This window comes from Amblyomma mixtum, chromosome 3 (genome assembly GCF_055824585.1).
Source record: "Amblyomma mixtum isolate Tamu chromosome 3, ASM5582458v1, whole genome shotgun sequence".
NCBI classification, from domain to species: Eukaryota; Metazoa; Arthropoda; class Arachnida; order Ixodida; family Ixodidae; genus Amblyomma; species Amblyomma mixtum.
The window spans coordinates 432,971,872-432,987,518 of NC_143014.1; the positions used below are offsets into that span (position 1 = coordinate 432,971,872).

General features: G+C 43.8%; 1 protein-coding gene across 6 annotated transcripts in view; it reads right to left on the minus strand.

Annotated features, from left to right (window-relative positions):
• Positions 1-15,647, minus strand: part of LOC149358129 (serine/threonine-protein phosphatase 2B catalytic subunit 2-like) — a 69,515-nt gene that overhangs the window by 39,874 nt on the left and 13,994 nt on the right. For all 6 annotated transcript variants that reach the window (XM_089585054.1, XM_089585053.1, XM_089585052.1 and 3 more), the window contains exons 3-4: positions 6,110-6,234; positions 4,141-4,398 (exon numbers count right to left, since the gene is read on the minus strand). In XM_089585054.1, the coding sequence (XP_089441180.1) occupies positions 4,141-4,398; positions 6,110-6,234 (383 nt within the window). The remainder of the gene's footprint in view (positions 1-4,140; positions 4,399-6,109; positions 6,235-15,647) is intronic.

Below are 15,647 nucleotides of genomic sequence, written 5' to 3' on the forward strand. Positions count from 1 at the left end.
GTCCAGAAACGTATCTTCGGTCAACTGGCGATTTTACTTAAGCCTCTTTAACCATCGTTTTCATGAGGCAGATGAATTTGAGGATAATTCTGAAAAGGACCATGTAGAAGCCAGAGGCCAAAACAAGGCTACTGGCAAGATGTCTCATAGGAGCCACTGTATTAAGTGCTACCCATGGCAATGACACCATGATCCAAGGACCTTGCACGTTTAAAATCGTCGCTGTGATGTTAATATTCCCTCACTGTATAAATAAAGGCAGCCCGGTCTTAATCAGACGCGGGAGTGCTTTATAGGAAATTGATACAGTAAGTGATGGAATATCTGTAATAGATGAGCAAAAAATATCCACGGAATTTACACACCCCCTTTTTTAACACCTTAATTTAAAGAAAAAAACACAGCACAAATTACATGAGTAAATAAAGTATGTCATATTTGCCAACAAAGCCAACACGAAATATGAGAATTCAACTCTCTGTCTGCCGCGGTGGCTCAGTGGTTATGGTGCTCAGCTGCTGACCAGAAAGACGCAGGATCGATCCCGGCTGCAGCAGTGGAATTTCAATGGAGGCGAAATTCTAGAGGCGAAATTCTAGAGGCCCGTGTACTGTGCGATATGAGTGCACGTTAAAGAACCCCAGGTGGTCGAAATGAAATTTCCGGAGCCCTTCATTGCGGTGTCCCTTGTAGCCTGAGTCACTTTGGGATGTTAAACCCCATAAACCAACCATAAACCAACCCAAACCGAATTCAACTCTGACAAAAGAGAAAGTTCCGACAAGTGAAAAGGAGCTAGCAGAAGGCAACTTCACCCTTTCATCCATATCAATTCATTGCATTATGCGGCCTAAAACTACCACTGAGAAAGTCTACCCACTCACAAACCTTCAGAAGACAAGGGAATGGAAAGAGCTGCTCGTTTTGACATTAAATGACGGGAGCCGACAGTCACCGAAACCAAGAAGCACAGGGGATGTCTTTATTTTGTAGTTGTTATCAATGGGAGATTAATAAAAGCAGTAGAAAACAACCACATGCTGCCGGTAAGATCCGATCCCATGACCTCTGAATTTTGCGTCCGGTGCTCTACCAACTGAGCTATGGCGGCATCTGTCCAATCTGCTGCTTTTCGGGGGTATTTACGTGTAAGTGAAGGTGAACCTTGAGAGTGCTCACCAGCGCCACCCTTGCTGGCGCGAGGGGGGCCGTCATTCACTCAAAAACCTTTTTCATATCAAACTTCACCGTTCAAGCCACCTGCTAAAGACTATACAAAAAAAATGGCTTCTCTGGAATACAGCTCATTTTTGGACTACATGGGGAGCACAAGTGGCTTTCTGCACTATTTGAAACGGGCCTCAAACTAGCGACGCTTCGTGGGCCACAATGTCACCCTTTTCTCTCCCATGGGCCAGTAGACTAAAAGAGGGGAGAATAAATATGAGGGGTCCAAGAAGGAAAAAAAAAAAAGGAGGAGAAAGTGATTTCAAGCAAAAATCAAAGAGAATAAGTCAAAAGCTCCGGCAAAAAGAGCAAACTCATGACTGAACAATTTTTTGTCTTGTTTTTCAGCTATTTTCTCATTTTTCTTACATCTGAAGTTTCCAGGCCCACCTCATAAAAGCTAACTACTGATATACTGGACATCAAAGAATTATTTGTGGCTGTAAGTCATCAGACAGCGAAAGAGACTATGGTTAATGTTGTCCAGGACAGAGGCTGAAATCTCCAGGTACACTGGACTGATGTTTAAGACCCCTAATTTAAAAGGTCAGTATACCACATTTTATCCACCATATTTTCTTTGTGGCAATCAATAGTTCCCTGGACAAATACACCCAGCTAAGGTACTGAGAAACGACAGAACATTTTAGAATGCAATTTCTCGAAATGGGAACATTCAATTTCATTTGGCAGGTGGCATCTGTAAAACCTGTCATTATTAAGCGCTAGGGTTGCTTAAAGAAACTACACCACTAGAAGAGGACTGGTGATACCTACCACCCACAGATATCCACAAGAGCATTTTGCTATTTCATGAAGAATACGACAGGGAAAAAAACAGAGGGGGTGGGGGGGGGCCTTTTAGTTCACAAGTGGCCCTCCATCACAGCTTCTCGCTTATTGACTTTTTTTTATTTAATTACTCTTGCATATTGTTCTTTTAATGGTTTTTGCTTTGGACTCCTTTTCATCCTCTTCCAATTCAGGCCACTAGAAACCAGTACAGAACCATAAAAAGTAAGGACAATTATGTGCTGCTTCAAATATTTATGAGTGGCAGAGGACATTGAAAAGAAAGTTCAAATTCTGGTTCATCTGCTCAAAATCGTGAGCAAAAGGCCGCACGGCATTGTACTTTTTCTTCCAGTTAATACGCTCATATTTTCGCCCTGCAATAGCCACCACCACAAGATGCACTACCATACGCATGGGCCAAGCCTGGGCACACGCAACACGAAAAGCAGGAACACAGGGGCGGTCAGCTGCCTCGGCGGCATAAATACACGGGGGCCAAGTGTCCGAGAACGACAGTGATGCACTAACCCACAAGCGAGCCAAGCAGGAAGGCAGATAAAACCAACAGCAACGATAAAAAGGAGTCCCTGCCTATTTTCGTCCCTGCCATCACTGGACCAGATACACTGCAAAGTTTCTTTCACACTAAGGGCTATACAAATGCAGACACAAGCCTGCAAGCACCAGAAGAACTAGAACAAATGCTGGCCACCATTTTTAGCCGATAAAATTCAATGCCTTTGTACTTCACTCGTGAGCCACATGTTTGTTAAATATTAGTGGCTCTGAATCACCTTTTCCCAGACATTTTTTTTTCCCGCATCCTTTAGAATGTATAGATGAGGTACAACTGCATAAATATACACCTTCCTGGTAGGCTTTCAGTATTGGTGGTCTTTGACCCCCAAAAGTGGCAGAGATTCTGAGGTGATGACACGTATCTTTATCCTTGCAATACTAGAAAAGTGAAAGAGCAGCTGCTGTGTAATGTACACATGCATAAAAGCAGTAATGCACAGGGATCATTAGGTGCCAATCTACAGGCACATATATGGGCACACCAGTAACCATAAATAGCAAATACAGAAAACTTTTCCTATGTCACACTTCACTACAATACCTGATCAGTGGTGCACACGCACAAGGGCAAGAACTTTAGCAAGTGCTTTAGGAAGACTTAACATCAACATAACAGGGCTATTACAATATAAAATGAAGCCCACCTACATTGGGCTCAGGTGCATTCAGGTGCCAGGAACAAGCGTGCTGAACCATAGCACTATGTTTCAGGGCAACAGCACAGTGTCACACACTAACAGCCATGGACATGAAACCAGTCATGGGTGCACCACTACAAGTCAAACAATGCAAAGAGCACTGGCCACATGCAGAGGATAACACAATGTTCACACCCTTGCCTGCACGAATGAAACCACAAAGGCAACAAAATGCAGTGGCAGAAAGGGAAGCACAATCTGCCCGTTCTACCACCACATCTTTCCAGCAATCACACAGCGGTGTAGGTACCACCACTGCAAGCAAAGTACCATGCTCACGTGACCATTCCGAGGAGACAGAGCACATTTTCAGTGTAGGTTAATGCAACGCACCAAGTTCCTCACCTCAACATACCGTGGCTGCGCACGTCAAAGCCCTACAGGCTTAGCATCAAAGCAAGATATGCTGCACTTTCTGTACTTGTGCATGCCCATCACAATGCAAGAGCATGTAGGTCAAGCCCCTCACACGTTACACACTATCTTTCACAGTCAGTCCCACTCACAGTGCTTCTACTGAAGCAGCAAAGACCACGCTGAGCTTGTGTTTTAGTAACCGAGGCAAGTGTCGCACTTTGTCAAGTAATTATGACAGCCACACCCATGGTTTCAATACAAATTTCAAGTGAAACACACGCTCTTTGTGCCCTTTGCAAACTACCAGTGGCGTAGATTCCGCCACTCATAGACACTCGATACGCAGACACACAGCAGCGCAACCCTTTGAACGCATCCCAGTTCACTTCACTGAATGAATGTGCTCTCAAAGACGGCTGCAAATGAAGCTAGAGCACACCTGGTGAGCGCAACGCATGACACTCAAGAGCATGACAGCACGCACCTTCTTAATGTCGTCGAGGTTGTGGATCTCTGGGGAGAGCCCCCCGTGGACGCAGAGAAACTGCTGGTTCATGAGGGCAGCCAGGGGCAAGCAGTCAAAGGCTTCCATGCAGGCATCGTACACACGCTCTGAATACTTTATCTTGCACTCAGTCTTGAAAGTGAAGTACTCCGTTAGGTGCCTACACTCGTGGTTGCCACGTAGCAGGAAAAGCGTGTTGGAGTAGCAGATCTTTAGAGCCCAGAGGTATAATACACACTGCACACGGGAAGAAAGGAAAAAAACCAAGGCAAATTACCAGCAATTCCACAAAATGTAAATAACGGCAACATGGAGACTTGCGCACAAAAGCAACATAGGAGTTGAATCCAGACTAGCAAGTCCGATGTCCAAAAGCATCAACCTGGCCATGACAAATGCCACATGCAAAGAATTCAGAGTAGTCTGTCATCTTACACTAGCAAGTTGCTAAACCTTCAGAAAAGGTCTCCCCGTTTCTCCGGTGAGGATCACCCCAGTTGCCGTCCCTTCACCAAGTGAGCTGCACTAGTCTTACATGCATTTATGACGAAATTTTATGTTATGAATTTCGGCTGTATCAAACTATTGTAGGATTTTAACCTGTTTCCTGTAACAAGCTTTGACTGTACTAGGAAAACTAACTACTTCACTCATGATGGACACTTGCATAAAGAACACAGCTACTATTCTAGCCACAAAATTGTGAATCATTTCCCCTTCACACAAATGCATACCTGCATATGTCCTGCAAGGATTCGCCCCGAATTTAACCAGCAAGGAGGTATTTTGGTGTCAACAAGGTATGCATACACACAGGTCACAGCATATTAAGATCATGCGAGTCTCAATCTGATGCTTCCGACGAAGCACTGCACAAATGCGCAGCAGTGCTCCAGCGCTATTTAGCTTATCTCTGTGTGCTAGACATTTGCACTAGAAAGGACAAAAACATGACAATAACACTCTCCTGGTATAAAAACGCGAGACTGGGCCATACCCCCACCAGTGGCGTACTTTCCGCAGCGACTTGCCACCCGCCAGCACGACAGATGGCGGACTGGTTTGGTTTGGTTTATGGGCGTTTAACGTCCCAAAGCAACTCAGGCTATGAGGGACGGCGTAGTGAATCCGGAAATTTCCACCACCTGGGGTTCCTTAACGTGCACTGACATCACACAGTACACGGGCCTCTAGAATTTTCTCTCCATCGAAATGCGACCGCCGCGGCCGGGATCGAGCCCGCGTCTTTCGGGTCAGCAGCCGAGCGCCATAACCACTGAGCCACCGCGGCGGCTAATGCAGACTTTTGATGCATTACCTCTATAGAGAGTTTTCCAGGACTACTAATTATGAGTCACATGGAGGGTCATATAATCCAGGTTCGACTCTGAAAGTTCCTTCATATGCTTTTAGAAAGCTCATTGGTTTCCTCATAAATTCATGCATTTCCCACCTATTCAAATAAGAAAATTGGAGCTTTGTCTGGGAATTAGAGGTGACCACGAAATGAAGCTTCGTGGAAACAATGAACCCTTTAATGAACCCAATGTACAATGAAACCTTCTGAAAGGGGCGTTGAGAAAGTGAAGTTACAATAATTTACAAACTGAAGAATACAATCATATTCAGATCGGATATGCTCCTTGCCCATTTGTTAGCTATAACACTTGCACAGCAACAATTATTTGCAGAAACAGTCAGGGAACCAATTCCAGTGCATTTTATTGTTCCGCACTTACATTTTGCACCAATGTTTCAGCCATGGAGCAAACTGCCCTTGCGACACTAAAATCAAATCACCAACACAACGGACCACATCAGAAGGCCCCCACACATGTAGCCAAGGGCAGCGTGCATAGCAGTAGTAGTAAGGCACTCAATTTCCCTTGCATAATATGCGCCCAGAATGGATGGTGCAGTAGTGCAACAAGGGTTAGCAGCCACTTGCCTCAATGCTGAAGTACCCCCGATCCACATAGTCCCCGAGGAAGAGGTACTTGGTGGTGGCAGGTGGCCCACCCACCTCAAACAGTTTCATCAGGTCGTAGAACTGGCCATGGATGTCGCCACACACTGCCAACATGCACAGACACAGACACACAAGATTAGAACGCAACAAGACACCAGTTCATGGTGGTGCTTTTGCCACGCCAGTCTAAAGTTGTCCTCTGAAATGACCACGAACACTCAGTGAGCCACATGACCCATATCCATCTCACACAAGCTTCCCCGTTTTCACCCGAAGTCTTTTTGAAGATGAGACAAAGGTCTCTCTTCAATGAACAGCATGGTAATGATGGCACATATACGCCCCTACATATTGCTTTCATTTCTGAAATGCTAAAAATAACTATACTACTAGAGGAAGCACACAACAAGGACTTTCTTGCAGGTAAACCTTTACACCAAGTATATACAAAATCTACCACGTGTAGCTACACACCAAAAACCAAATGCCACAACAAATGCTTTTAAAAAAGACGATAAGAGCAAAAAAAAACTTGCAGGGGAAGTAAACACAGGACATACTTATCCAGGTTTAAAAAAGGGAACAAATTTTTGTATACACTGCTTTGATATGCAAGCTTCTAATCACTTGATGCACTGGATGGCCACCTTACAAGCAAATTCCTTTTCTTAGATGTGCAAAAGGCCTCAAAGATATCACATGAGAATTGCCATACATGCTGAAGATTACACTGCACTCCACTGCACAGTTCCTTTCAGATCACAGCTGTTATAGTAGTAACTGGAGACTAGACCCAAATGACAACCATTTGTACATTCAGATGAAGTCTGTGAAAGCCTTGGTTGTAGGTGTGAGGTCAACCAAATGTTAGTGGATGACATCTAAAAAAAATAGAATCCATAGGTGACCCCTTCCTTTGTAATTGTACTGCACCACTGCTCAAGAATTTTTTGCAACAAGTTCTTCCACAAAAACTTCAAAACAGGAGACCTTTATATCAAGCTTCAGGCGCCTCTTACGGGGGGACACTGGTCTTAGACCTATTTTCTTTATTTTTAATCCAATCCTAATGAAACTCTACCGCCTTGCTCAGTTTTTTATACTGATTTCAACAATGAAATTACCTTTCTGATAAACAAGTCAGTTCCAAAGATAACTAATTTTATTTAGTCATTCATCAGCACCTCGGTGCAAAAAAAAACTGCTCAATAAAAATACATTTTTAATCCACGGCTACATAGCATGGTGAGTAGATAGTGCAATAATCAAAACCATTTTTCTATTTTACCCTCATTAGTAATTTTACAGCACTTGGAATATCAATATTTAAGGCGTGAATGTAATGCATCGATAAACTTTGCTAAATTGTAAATTTTTGAAGTGCGACTGAACAAACGTGCTTCGATTATTGCACACACTGTGCCTTCAGCTTCAGTTAGCAAGCAATATGACATCTCTATCTGTCCTAGATGTTAAGATATCGACATACTAAGACAGCTAGATGTCCAAAATTTTCATGCCATTAAATTATTTGCTCCTGCACAAATTCAGCCCACACGATGATCTGAATTCAATATTGTGGTCAAAGTGTTGATTTCTTTAACGAAAAAATTGGCATAGCTGGGGAATAATAGCTGTAGATTCCACAAATGTCATTTTCTGAAAATCGATTTTTTGGTCATTCTTTGGTCTCAAAGACCAGTGTCCCCCCTTAATTAAACATCCAAGGTACCATCCTGTCCTGGAATACAGCAGAATGCGACAAAGCACCCTGCAACGCTAACCATGCGAAGTAAGCATGGACTACGAGTCAGCAATTCGAATTCCTGTTCCAAAAGGGAATTTTGGCGGGCTAGTGGGTGCATGACATTAAGTGACAGAAACAGCACTTGTCCTTGTTTCGAGCATCATTTCTGTCACTTAACATGATAGAATTCCTGTTCAAGAAAGTCTAGTAGAACTGCTTCTGCAGCTCCTTAGTAAAAGACTCTGGAACTAAGAAGAATGTTGCTTATACCCCTAACCAGTGTGCAAGTTAAGTGCACTTACGGGGAATGTCACTCACTACAAGTGCTGGCAAAGCCAAAGACCGCAAGTGAGTGCCACTTGCAGAAGAGTGCACTCCAACTGGAGTGCCCTCTCGGAACACTTCACTGGTCTAGTGTGTAGCCTTGCCAGCACAGACTTCAGAGGCAGAAAATGCCATGCATAAAAAAAACTCAAGTTTATTTTACTTCTTTACCACTGTTCTTAAAAGATCTTTTGTTACAGCAACAAGCAAAACCGACACAACAAAGGAATGAGATCAGATGCAACTCCTCTACATGTCGCCATGTCGTCTTTAGAATTCTGGATAGGCTAGGAATTAACCTTGGCTTGTCCCGGCTTGTCTTCTATTTGTTTTATCTGTGCAACCACGTCAATCAATTTTCAGAAGGTCTTGCTTTCCCATCTTACTTTCAAAACTTCAGTTGCTGTCTGCCGCAATTTTTGCTACTTCGAATGACACTGTACTTCCCCGTGTAGCATCGGGTAGTCTAAAGTGCCACCTGAGGCGCTGAAGTGAACTCCCGATAAGCGTATTTAACTTGCGCATTTGACAGGGGTGCAATTAACTCCAGCAGTGCACTACTTTTTGTACAGAAGGAGTGGACATGCAATGTGGGAACGTAAAGATGGAAATAACACTGCTGAAGCAAATTATGCAACACAACTACCCCTTCTGCAAAAGAATGTAACTGTCAATGTGATGATATCCTTCAAAATACCACAAGTGGTTATGAGGCACAAGTTACTCAAATTTGAAAATTTTAACCGCCTTCAAAGACTCTTCAAGCAATTCTCAAATGCATCGTTTCACATTCTTCTGCCGGCATAAAATAGGTTTTTTTTTTTACTTTGAAACTGCAATAAGTACATTTACATGCTGAGCCCTTATGGCTTGTAAACGGTAGCCAGGTTTCAGCCGAGATTAAACTAGTATCGGCGCCCTACATTTCTGGGTAAAACCCAATAAGAACCTGATTTCAAACACTAAGCAGATTTCAAATATATCCCTTTAACCCAAACTCTACCTGAAAAGTTGCCAAGAAAGTGTACTTGGCCATGATAAAAATCTGAGAGCACCACATGCACAACAGTGATTATGCCAAATCTAACCTAGGTTTCCGTTACCAATAGCTGCTGCTTTTAAACCTTTTTTCCCCGCTTCTTATCCAAAGCATGGCTTGAACTCATGATAAGACTTAGCAGTAGGCATTAGGTTTGGTCTGGTTTATGGGGTTTAACGTCCCAAAGCCACTCAGGCTACGAGAGACGCCGTAGTGAAGGGCTCCGGAAATTTCGCCCACCTAGGGCACACTGACATTGCACAGTACGCGGGCCTCTAGAATTTCGCCTCCATAGAAATTCGACCGCCGCGGCCGGGATCGAACCCGCATCTTTCGGGTCAGCAGCCGAGCGCAGTAACCACTGAGCCATTGCAGCAGCTCAGTAGGCATTGGGGGTGAGTGACCAGAACGCAAGTAATAGCCTGACATCTTATTGGCATCACTGTATCAAGTGTTACCCATACTAATGATGTCCTGCTCAGGTGCAGTTGTTTGCTTCAAATGGACACTGCGATGTTGAATGTTTTCGCAGTGCTTGCAGGTGTTTGTCCATGGGACAATAATGTATCTGAAGAAACAGTTGCAAGAAATAAGAATGCATCTCGTTTGGCAAACAGGTTTTGGAAGAGAGTAGCTGCTACTTAATGATTACCTATAAAAATAAGCTAAAGTAGAACATTTAGGTACCACAGCACAACGACCACTAGTTAATTGTTGTCATTGTTAAAGATAACCTGAAAAATCCATATTATGAAATTGTTCCTTCCAAAGCCAAATTTTCCCCAAAAAATTCAATAAAGAGATTAAAATTAAAGATCTTGACATGGCCAAAGTAAGGGTGATCATAACAAGCAAATAAGGAGCTGACCGAAGGTGTTGGCTGGAAACAGCAATCACTGACCTATACATAAAATAACCCATCGTACATTAGAACTGGAGTCCCTGTTTAGTTTCACTTTCAAAAGCTGAAGCAGCACGACCGTCTAGCCACTGGTAGAATTTCAACAGTAATATCTTTTATATACTCACTTGTAAGACAGCCTAACAACACAGACAAAAAATACACTCAATTATAGTACACCATATCCACGGACTAATAATATTCACGGTTCACTGAAGTAAATTGCACAGCCTCATTACAGTAAGCTCCAGCATAATATACAACAAATGAACCCACATACACTCGGGCCGCAGCAGGCCTCTTTTCCAAGTCAGTCCTCATTCCCGAGGAGAAAAATGTGACCAGGGCAAGCACTCATCATGTACCTCAAACTACAAGTGGAGACCGGCAAGCCATGTTGCAAAAGCCCACAGCACAATTAGACCGTACCAAAGCTTACTGAAAACCAAAAAGGATTTCTTGAATGCCACTGACATTTTTATATGCAGTTTGCACATGTTGGGCCTGTCGCCAGAAAGTACGACAGCCGCCACTGCAAAAGGAATGTATCTTGCCTGGCCAATTAAAAAGCAAAAGACGAGGTTAAAGCAAGTGTCAGTTGGCTTAAAAAGAACAGATTTCCCCATGCCATTTAACAAAATCCAAGCTTAGGTGAGCCCACCTTTCAGGCAAAGTGTGGAAGGCAGGCATTGGAAATATTTTTCAGATGCCATGATACCCTGCAATAGTGTGGATATTGTCAAGCAGATGGAATGCAGGATGAAAACCTCTCCCATAGTTAGGAAGTATCTGATCAGCATCCTCAATTTAAGTTGTTTTTTTTTACTAATTCCAGTAAATACATTAGAAAATGCCTCATAATAAATGAGGGTGACACAATGCACTGGTTACTGACCTTTTACTGCAATCAGGAATACTGTTTGCTGCTGCTTTTTGCTGGTGCACACCACTAAGGAATGCAAGAATTTGTGAAGAAAACTTTTGCCCACCACAAAACTTTTGGGCGCAATTTGTATTACTGTCATTATATGTATTATATGTACTGCTGTACCCAGAATAATACAAAACACGCTACACTTATGCACAAGCAGCATTTACTACATATGTGTCCAGCACCCCTTAATTTTCCCTATGCAATGCCTGAGAGGAGTTTGATTGCCAAAGTGTTCTCTGTATTATTCTGGCAACAGTTATCAGTGCCGGGCTATTTCCATTTCCAGTTTTAGCAGAAATTTGGAGCAGCCTGTTGAATCAAACAGGCACTAAACATCCATTTTCAATATCCCCGATTGTCCTCCAAAGAAATTTTTTTTAAAGCGTTGCAGCACATAGCCAACTCACAATAGCATGACAGCTATCGCAACACAAGCAAGTGTCTCTGCTGTAGAAGCTCACGCACATCTAACCAAGCTTTGTCCTGCGACCTTAGATGCGACTTTTGGCCACCCTGCCTAGGCAACGTTTTGTCGGCTGGTAATGACAGCAAGGTGGAATTCTCTAAGCAGGTGATGATAGTGAACAAACAGTGCTTAGCCAGCAGACGGCGAGGAGATGATGCTTCCCGGTCTGCGGAGGTGTGTGAGCTGCGCAGCAATAGCTAAAGTCACAACGGCACTGCTTATCCTACAATGCCATCGTCGCATCATGCCCCTGCTTCTCTACTTCGTTCATTTTCAACTTTGACAGTGTAACTTACATTCAGCCACCAGCTAGCTATGCCTTGCAAGCCAAAAATACTGGTTAGAACCAAATTTTGGAAACTGATCTGCGTACTTTTCTTGGCTTTTTAAAGGTTTACACCAAAGAGTCACACCCCTATATATAACAAACTCTAGTAATCAACTTAACATTATGATTGTCCATATAAGCAGAGCAACACCTCCAACACCTAAACAATGCCCTAGGCACCAACTATTCCCTTTGACAGAGCTGTCAATGGCCCAAAACATAACAGCAATAATATGAATCACCCCACGACAATAATTACGCCTGCAACTAGCGTCTCGGGTGTGGTCTGAAATGGAATACCCAAAAATGCACACGCCACCAGCACTTCCCTTGAACCCTATGCCCCGCAGTGTAAGACTCCACAGGCAACAAGTTAAACTGATGCCCAGCCGAGTGCTGTCGTGGTTGCAGATTTTGGGTGCCTCCGCAGACTGCCAGGTCAGAAATAGGCCCTGGGCACCGCACGCTCGTGGTGCCCCGATGCTTGTAGGCCATGCCAACGTGCCCCTTTATCAGACACGCTCATTTGGAAGCCCGCCAAGCCCTGTGCTGGGTGTCAACTGCTTCGCAAACAAACACCCGCCCTGATGCGCCCACGATGTTACTGCCCCAAGACAGCAGGCATATTAAGCAAAACATCACGCCAGTGATACTGTACTTTAGAGGCAGCTGCTGACGATAACGTTGGAATGCCCTGCACCTCGAAACTCATGCAGCAATGGAAAATGCGGCAATATCCAGCCATAGTTGTTGTGGATATGCAGCTCAGATTGACTTTCAGGCTCTCAAATATTCACTGAGGGACAAGGCAGGTCTCAGGGCGGATCATATAAATACATCCTGCTGATCTCCTTTCACATAACATGAGCACTTTTTCCAGGTTTTCCTTAAGCCTTTAAGCCTCCCCAAGCCTTTAAGTTAAAGCTACTAATCTGAGATTCTGCTTACTGCCAGTGAGCGCCAAACAGCTCTGAAAGCAATCACATCCAGCCCGCAATTTGCCTTGCTACTGGCATACTTTTTGTCTGGAAGCTCTTGCATTGATTATGAGCCAGCTAGCAGCATTTACAAAAGCAAATCCAACATGGCACCCGGTATCTGCCCACGTATGGAACAAACCATTGTCATGGACTACCTTAAGTTTCACTGATGCACTTACGAAGGTGTAAGGTGCTTACATAAAGCAGAAAATGTTTTTTAAAAAAAACCTGTGAACATTTCTACCATTCCCAATTTCAGGCTCTAACGAGACTTTCCTTTCGTGCACCCTTAACAAAGTCATGCTTGGAGTCGATGTACATGCAACCTGACCATTGTTGAGGGAAAAAAAAACATTTTCTGCATGCTTCATGCCAGTTCACTTACACTTTTCTTCGTCGCTGTTAAAAGTATGGGTATGAAATAGGATGCTGAAAGGTGCACTGCATAAATTTTCTCAACTGTTAACTGGACCTCAAACAACAAACATCGTATTGGGACGGAGAGATGGGAAAGTTGGGAAAACTGGTTCTTGAGGAAAGCAAATGGCGCAGTAATTGTCTCACATCTCGGTGGACACCCGAACCGCACCATCACACAGCACACGGGCGCATTTTGCATTTTGCCTCCATCGAAATTCGTGGCCGCCGCGGCCAGGTTCGAACCCGGGAACTCCGGCACAGTAGCTGAGCACCTGAATCACTAAGCCACCAAATGCTATTCATTTTTGATGACTGTTCAGCTGTTCTGAGAAGTCGTTGCTGTGTAGTGCTGTAGCCAAGTTTCACTTTATCAAACAATGAGGAGCATAGCAATTGCACCCCAGAAATGAAAACAGTCACTTAAATTACAGACAAACAATTCAAGCACCTAAGCTAATCTTGATGCTCTCTGACAAAAGTCACTTTTGCTATGATTTGCAGCACAGTTCGGCAGCAACCTATATGCTCTCTGACAAAAGTCACTTTTGCTATGATTTGCAGCACAGTTCGGCAGCAACCTATATCCCTGAGAACGGTACTTTTTCGCATTTTGTTCCCCAGGGCCCTACAGCTTGCATGGCCGGCTTAACAAGCAACTGAAGAACATTAAGAGAGCAACAATTGAAAGGAGTATATAGACACCTAACTTTCGGGTGCGTGCTTTCTTCTTTGCGAAGATGCTAAATAATTATCAAATTTCTTTCTCATGCTGTTTCGGTTTCAACAGTCGAACGATGACTGATGTCAAAGTGTGGTTATAGGTCACGTGAGGCATGAAAAAAAAAACATCATTGCTGCTTGTACATTTGTTATTACAGCTCTTGAGTAAGGCTGGCTTCAGCACTGTCATGAATTAAAACGATCAAGCAGCAATTACATCACAATTTTTCCATGCCTCACGTGACACATAACCACACTTTGACGTCACAGCCATCGTTCAGCTGTTGAAAGCGAAGCCAAAAAAGCGTGATAGAAAGCGGTCGTAGGCGAATACCACATGGTGCTTCATGCATAATAGTGTCTTCTGCATCAGTGTAGAGAAGAAAATATGTCACAAAAATTATGGTTTATGGGGTTTAACATCCCAAAGAAACTCGGGCTATGAGGGACGCCGTAGTCAAGGGCTCCGGACATTTCGACCACCTGGGTCGCAATGACATTGCACAGTACACGGGCCTCTCGAATCTTGCCACCATAGAAATTTGACTTCCGCGGCCGGGATCGAACCCGTGTCATTTGGGTCAGCAGCCGAGCGCCGTAACCACTGAGACACTGCGGCGGCCTGTCATGAAAATTAGGTGTCTATACTCCTTTAAGAAATGCGCACAAAAACACACGCAGCAATCAACTCTAGGTCTATCCCAGATGCCTTACACAACTAGATAAGGTCGTAATTAACCCAAACGAAGGGTTAAACAAGTTACCAGCCATGGAGTGAATAGGTATTCACTAATATTCACATCAAACTCAACAGAAACGCAACTTCAAGTGGCCGGCAAAGAAAATACACCCCTCCAGTAAGCTACAGTATGCCATGATCCTAAGCTCTCACTCTCCTGTAAGCGTTACGCAAGCTCCAAGAAACCTGATCGATCTGGTTGCAACAGTTACTCATGTGGGGCAACTGCATGCGTTTAATGTAGAAGGTGGGCTGAGTTACCCCTTAACTCTTTTCAGTCAGGTGTACTTTTTCCAGTGACTAGTGAGCATTCTTTAGGACTTCTAGCCCCTCGCAAAAAAAGGGGAGTACCACGTCATGATTTGATTATAAACGCTTACTTAAAGCATTTCTTTTCAGCTTTGCTAGAGCTTCAACTGAACTTCTTTATTAGAGTGTGGTACCTCTTGAAACACTCTCCTGAGTGGAGGCCAGGCTACCTGTCACATGTCCCGAGAAAAAAAAAAAGTCTCCCTTCTGTCACCTTTGATCGTTCTGTCACTGCACGCAGCACACAATCTTTGTCAAAGGAGGCACATAGCTGCCTTCGTCACTAAAGTCATCTTCGGTTTCTACAAAGTCATTAGAGAACTTTCCAAACACAGCCCTGCTAGAATGGGAGTCATGCTGCAATTTTCTAACGCTAATCCAGGCCCTCAAAAATATTTTTGCATCAGTACGGTGCTGCTATCCTTGGGAGGAAAGCCAAATAGCCAATTTGCAGGTGAAAATAATTTCAACCACATGGTATGCAATTTTTCTCACAGAAATTGCAGGCAAAAAGCCATGTCGGGCCATCACCAACAAACGACTGGACGCACACTTTTCCGCTGTCGAACGATGCCTGACAGATGACCAGAAGGGGCTAACAGTGTACGTC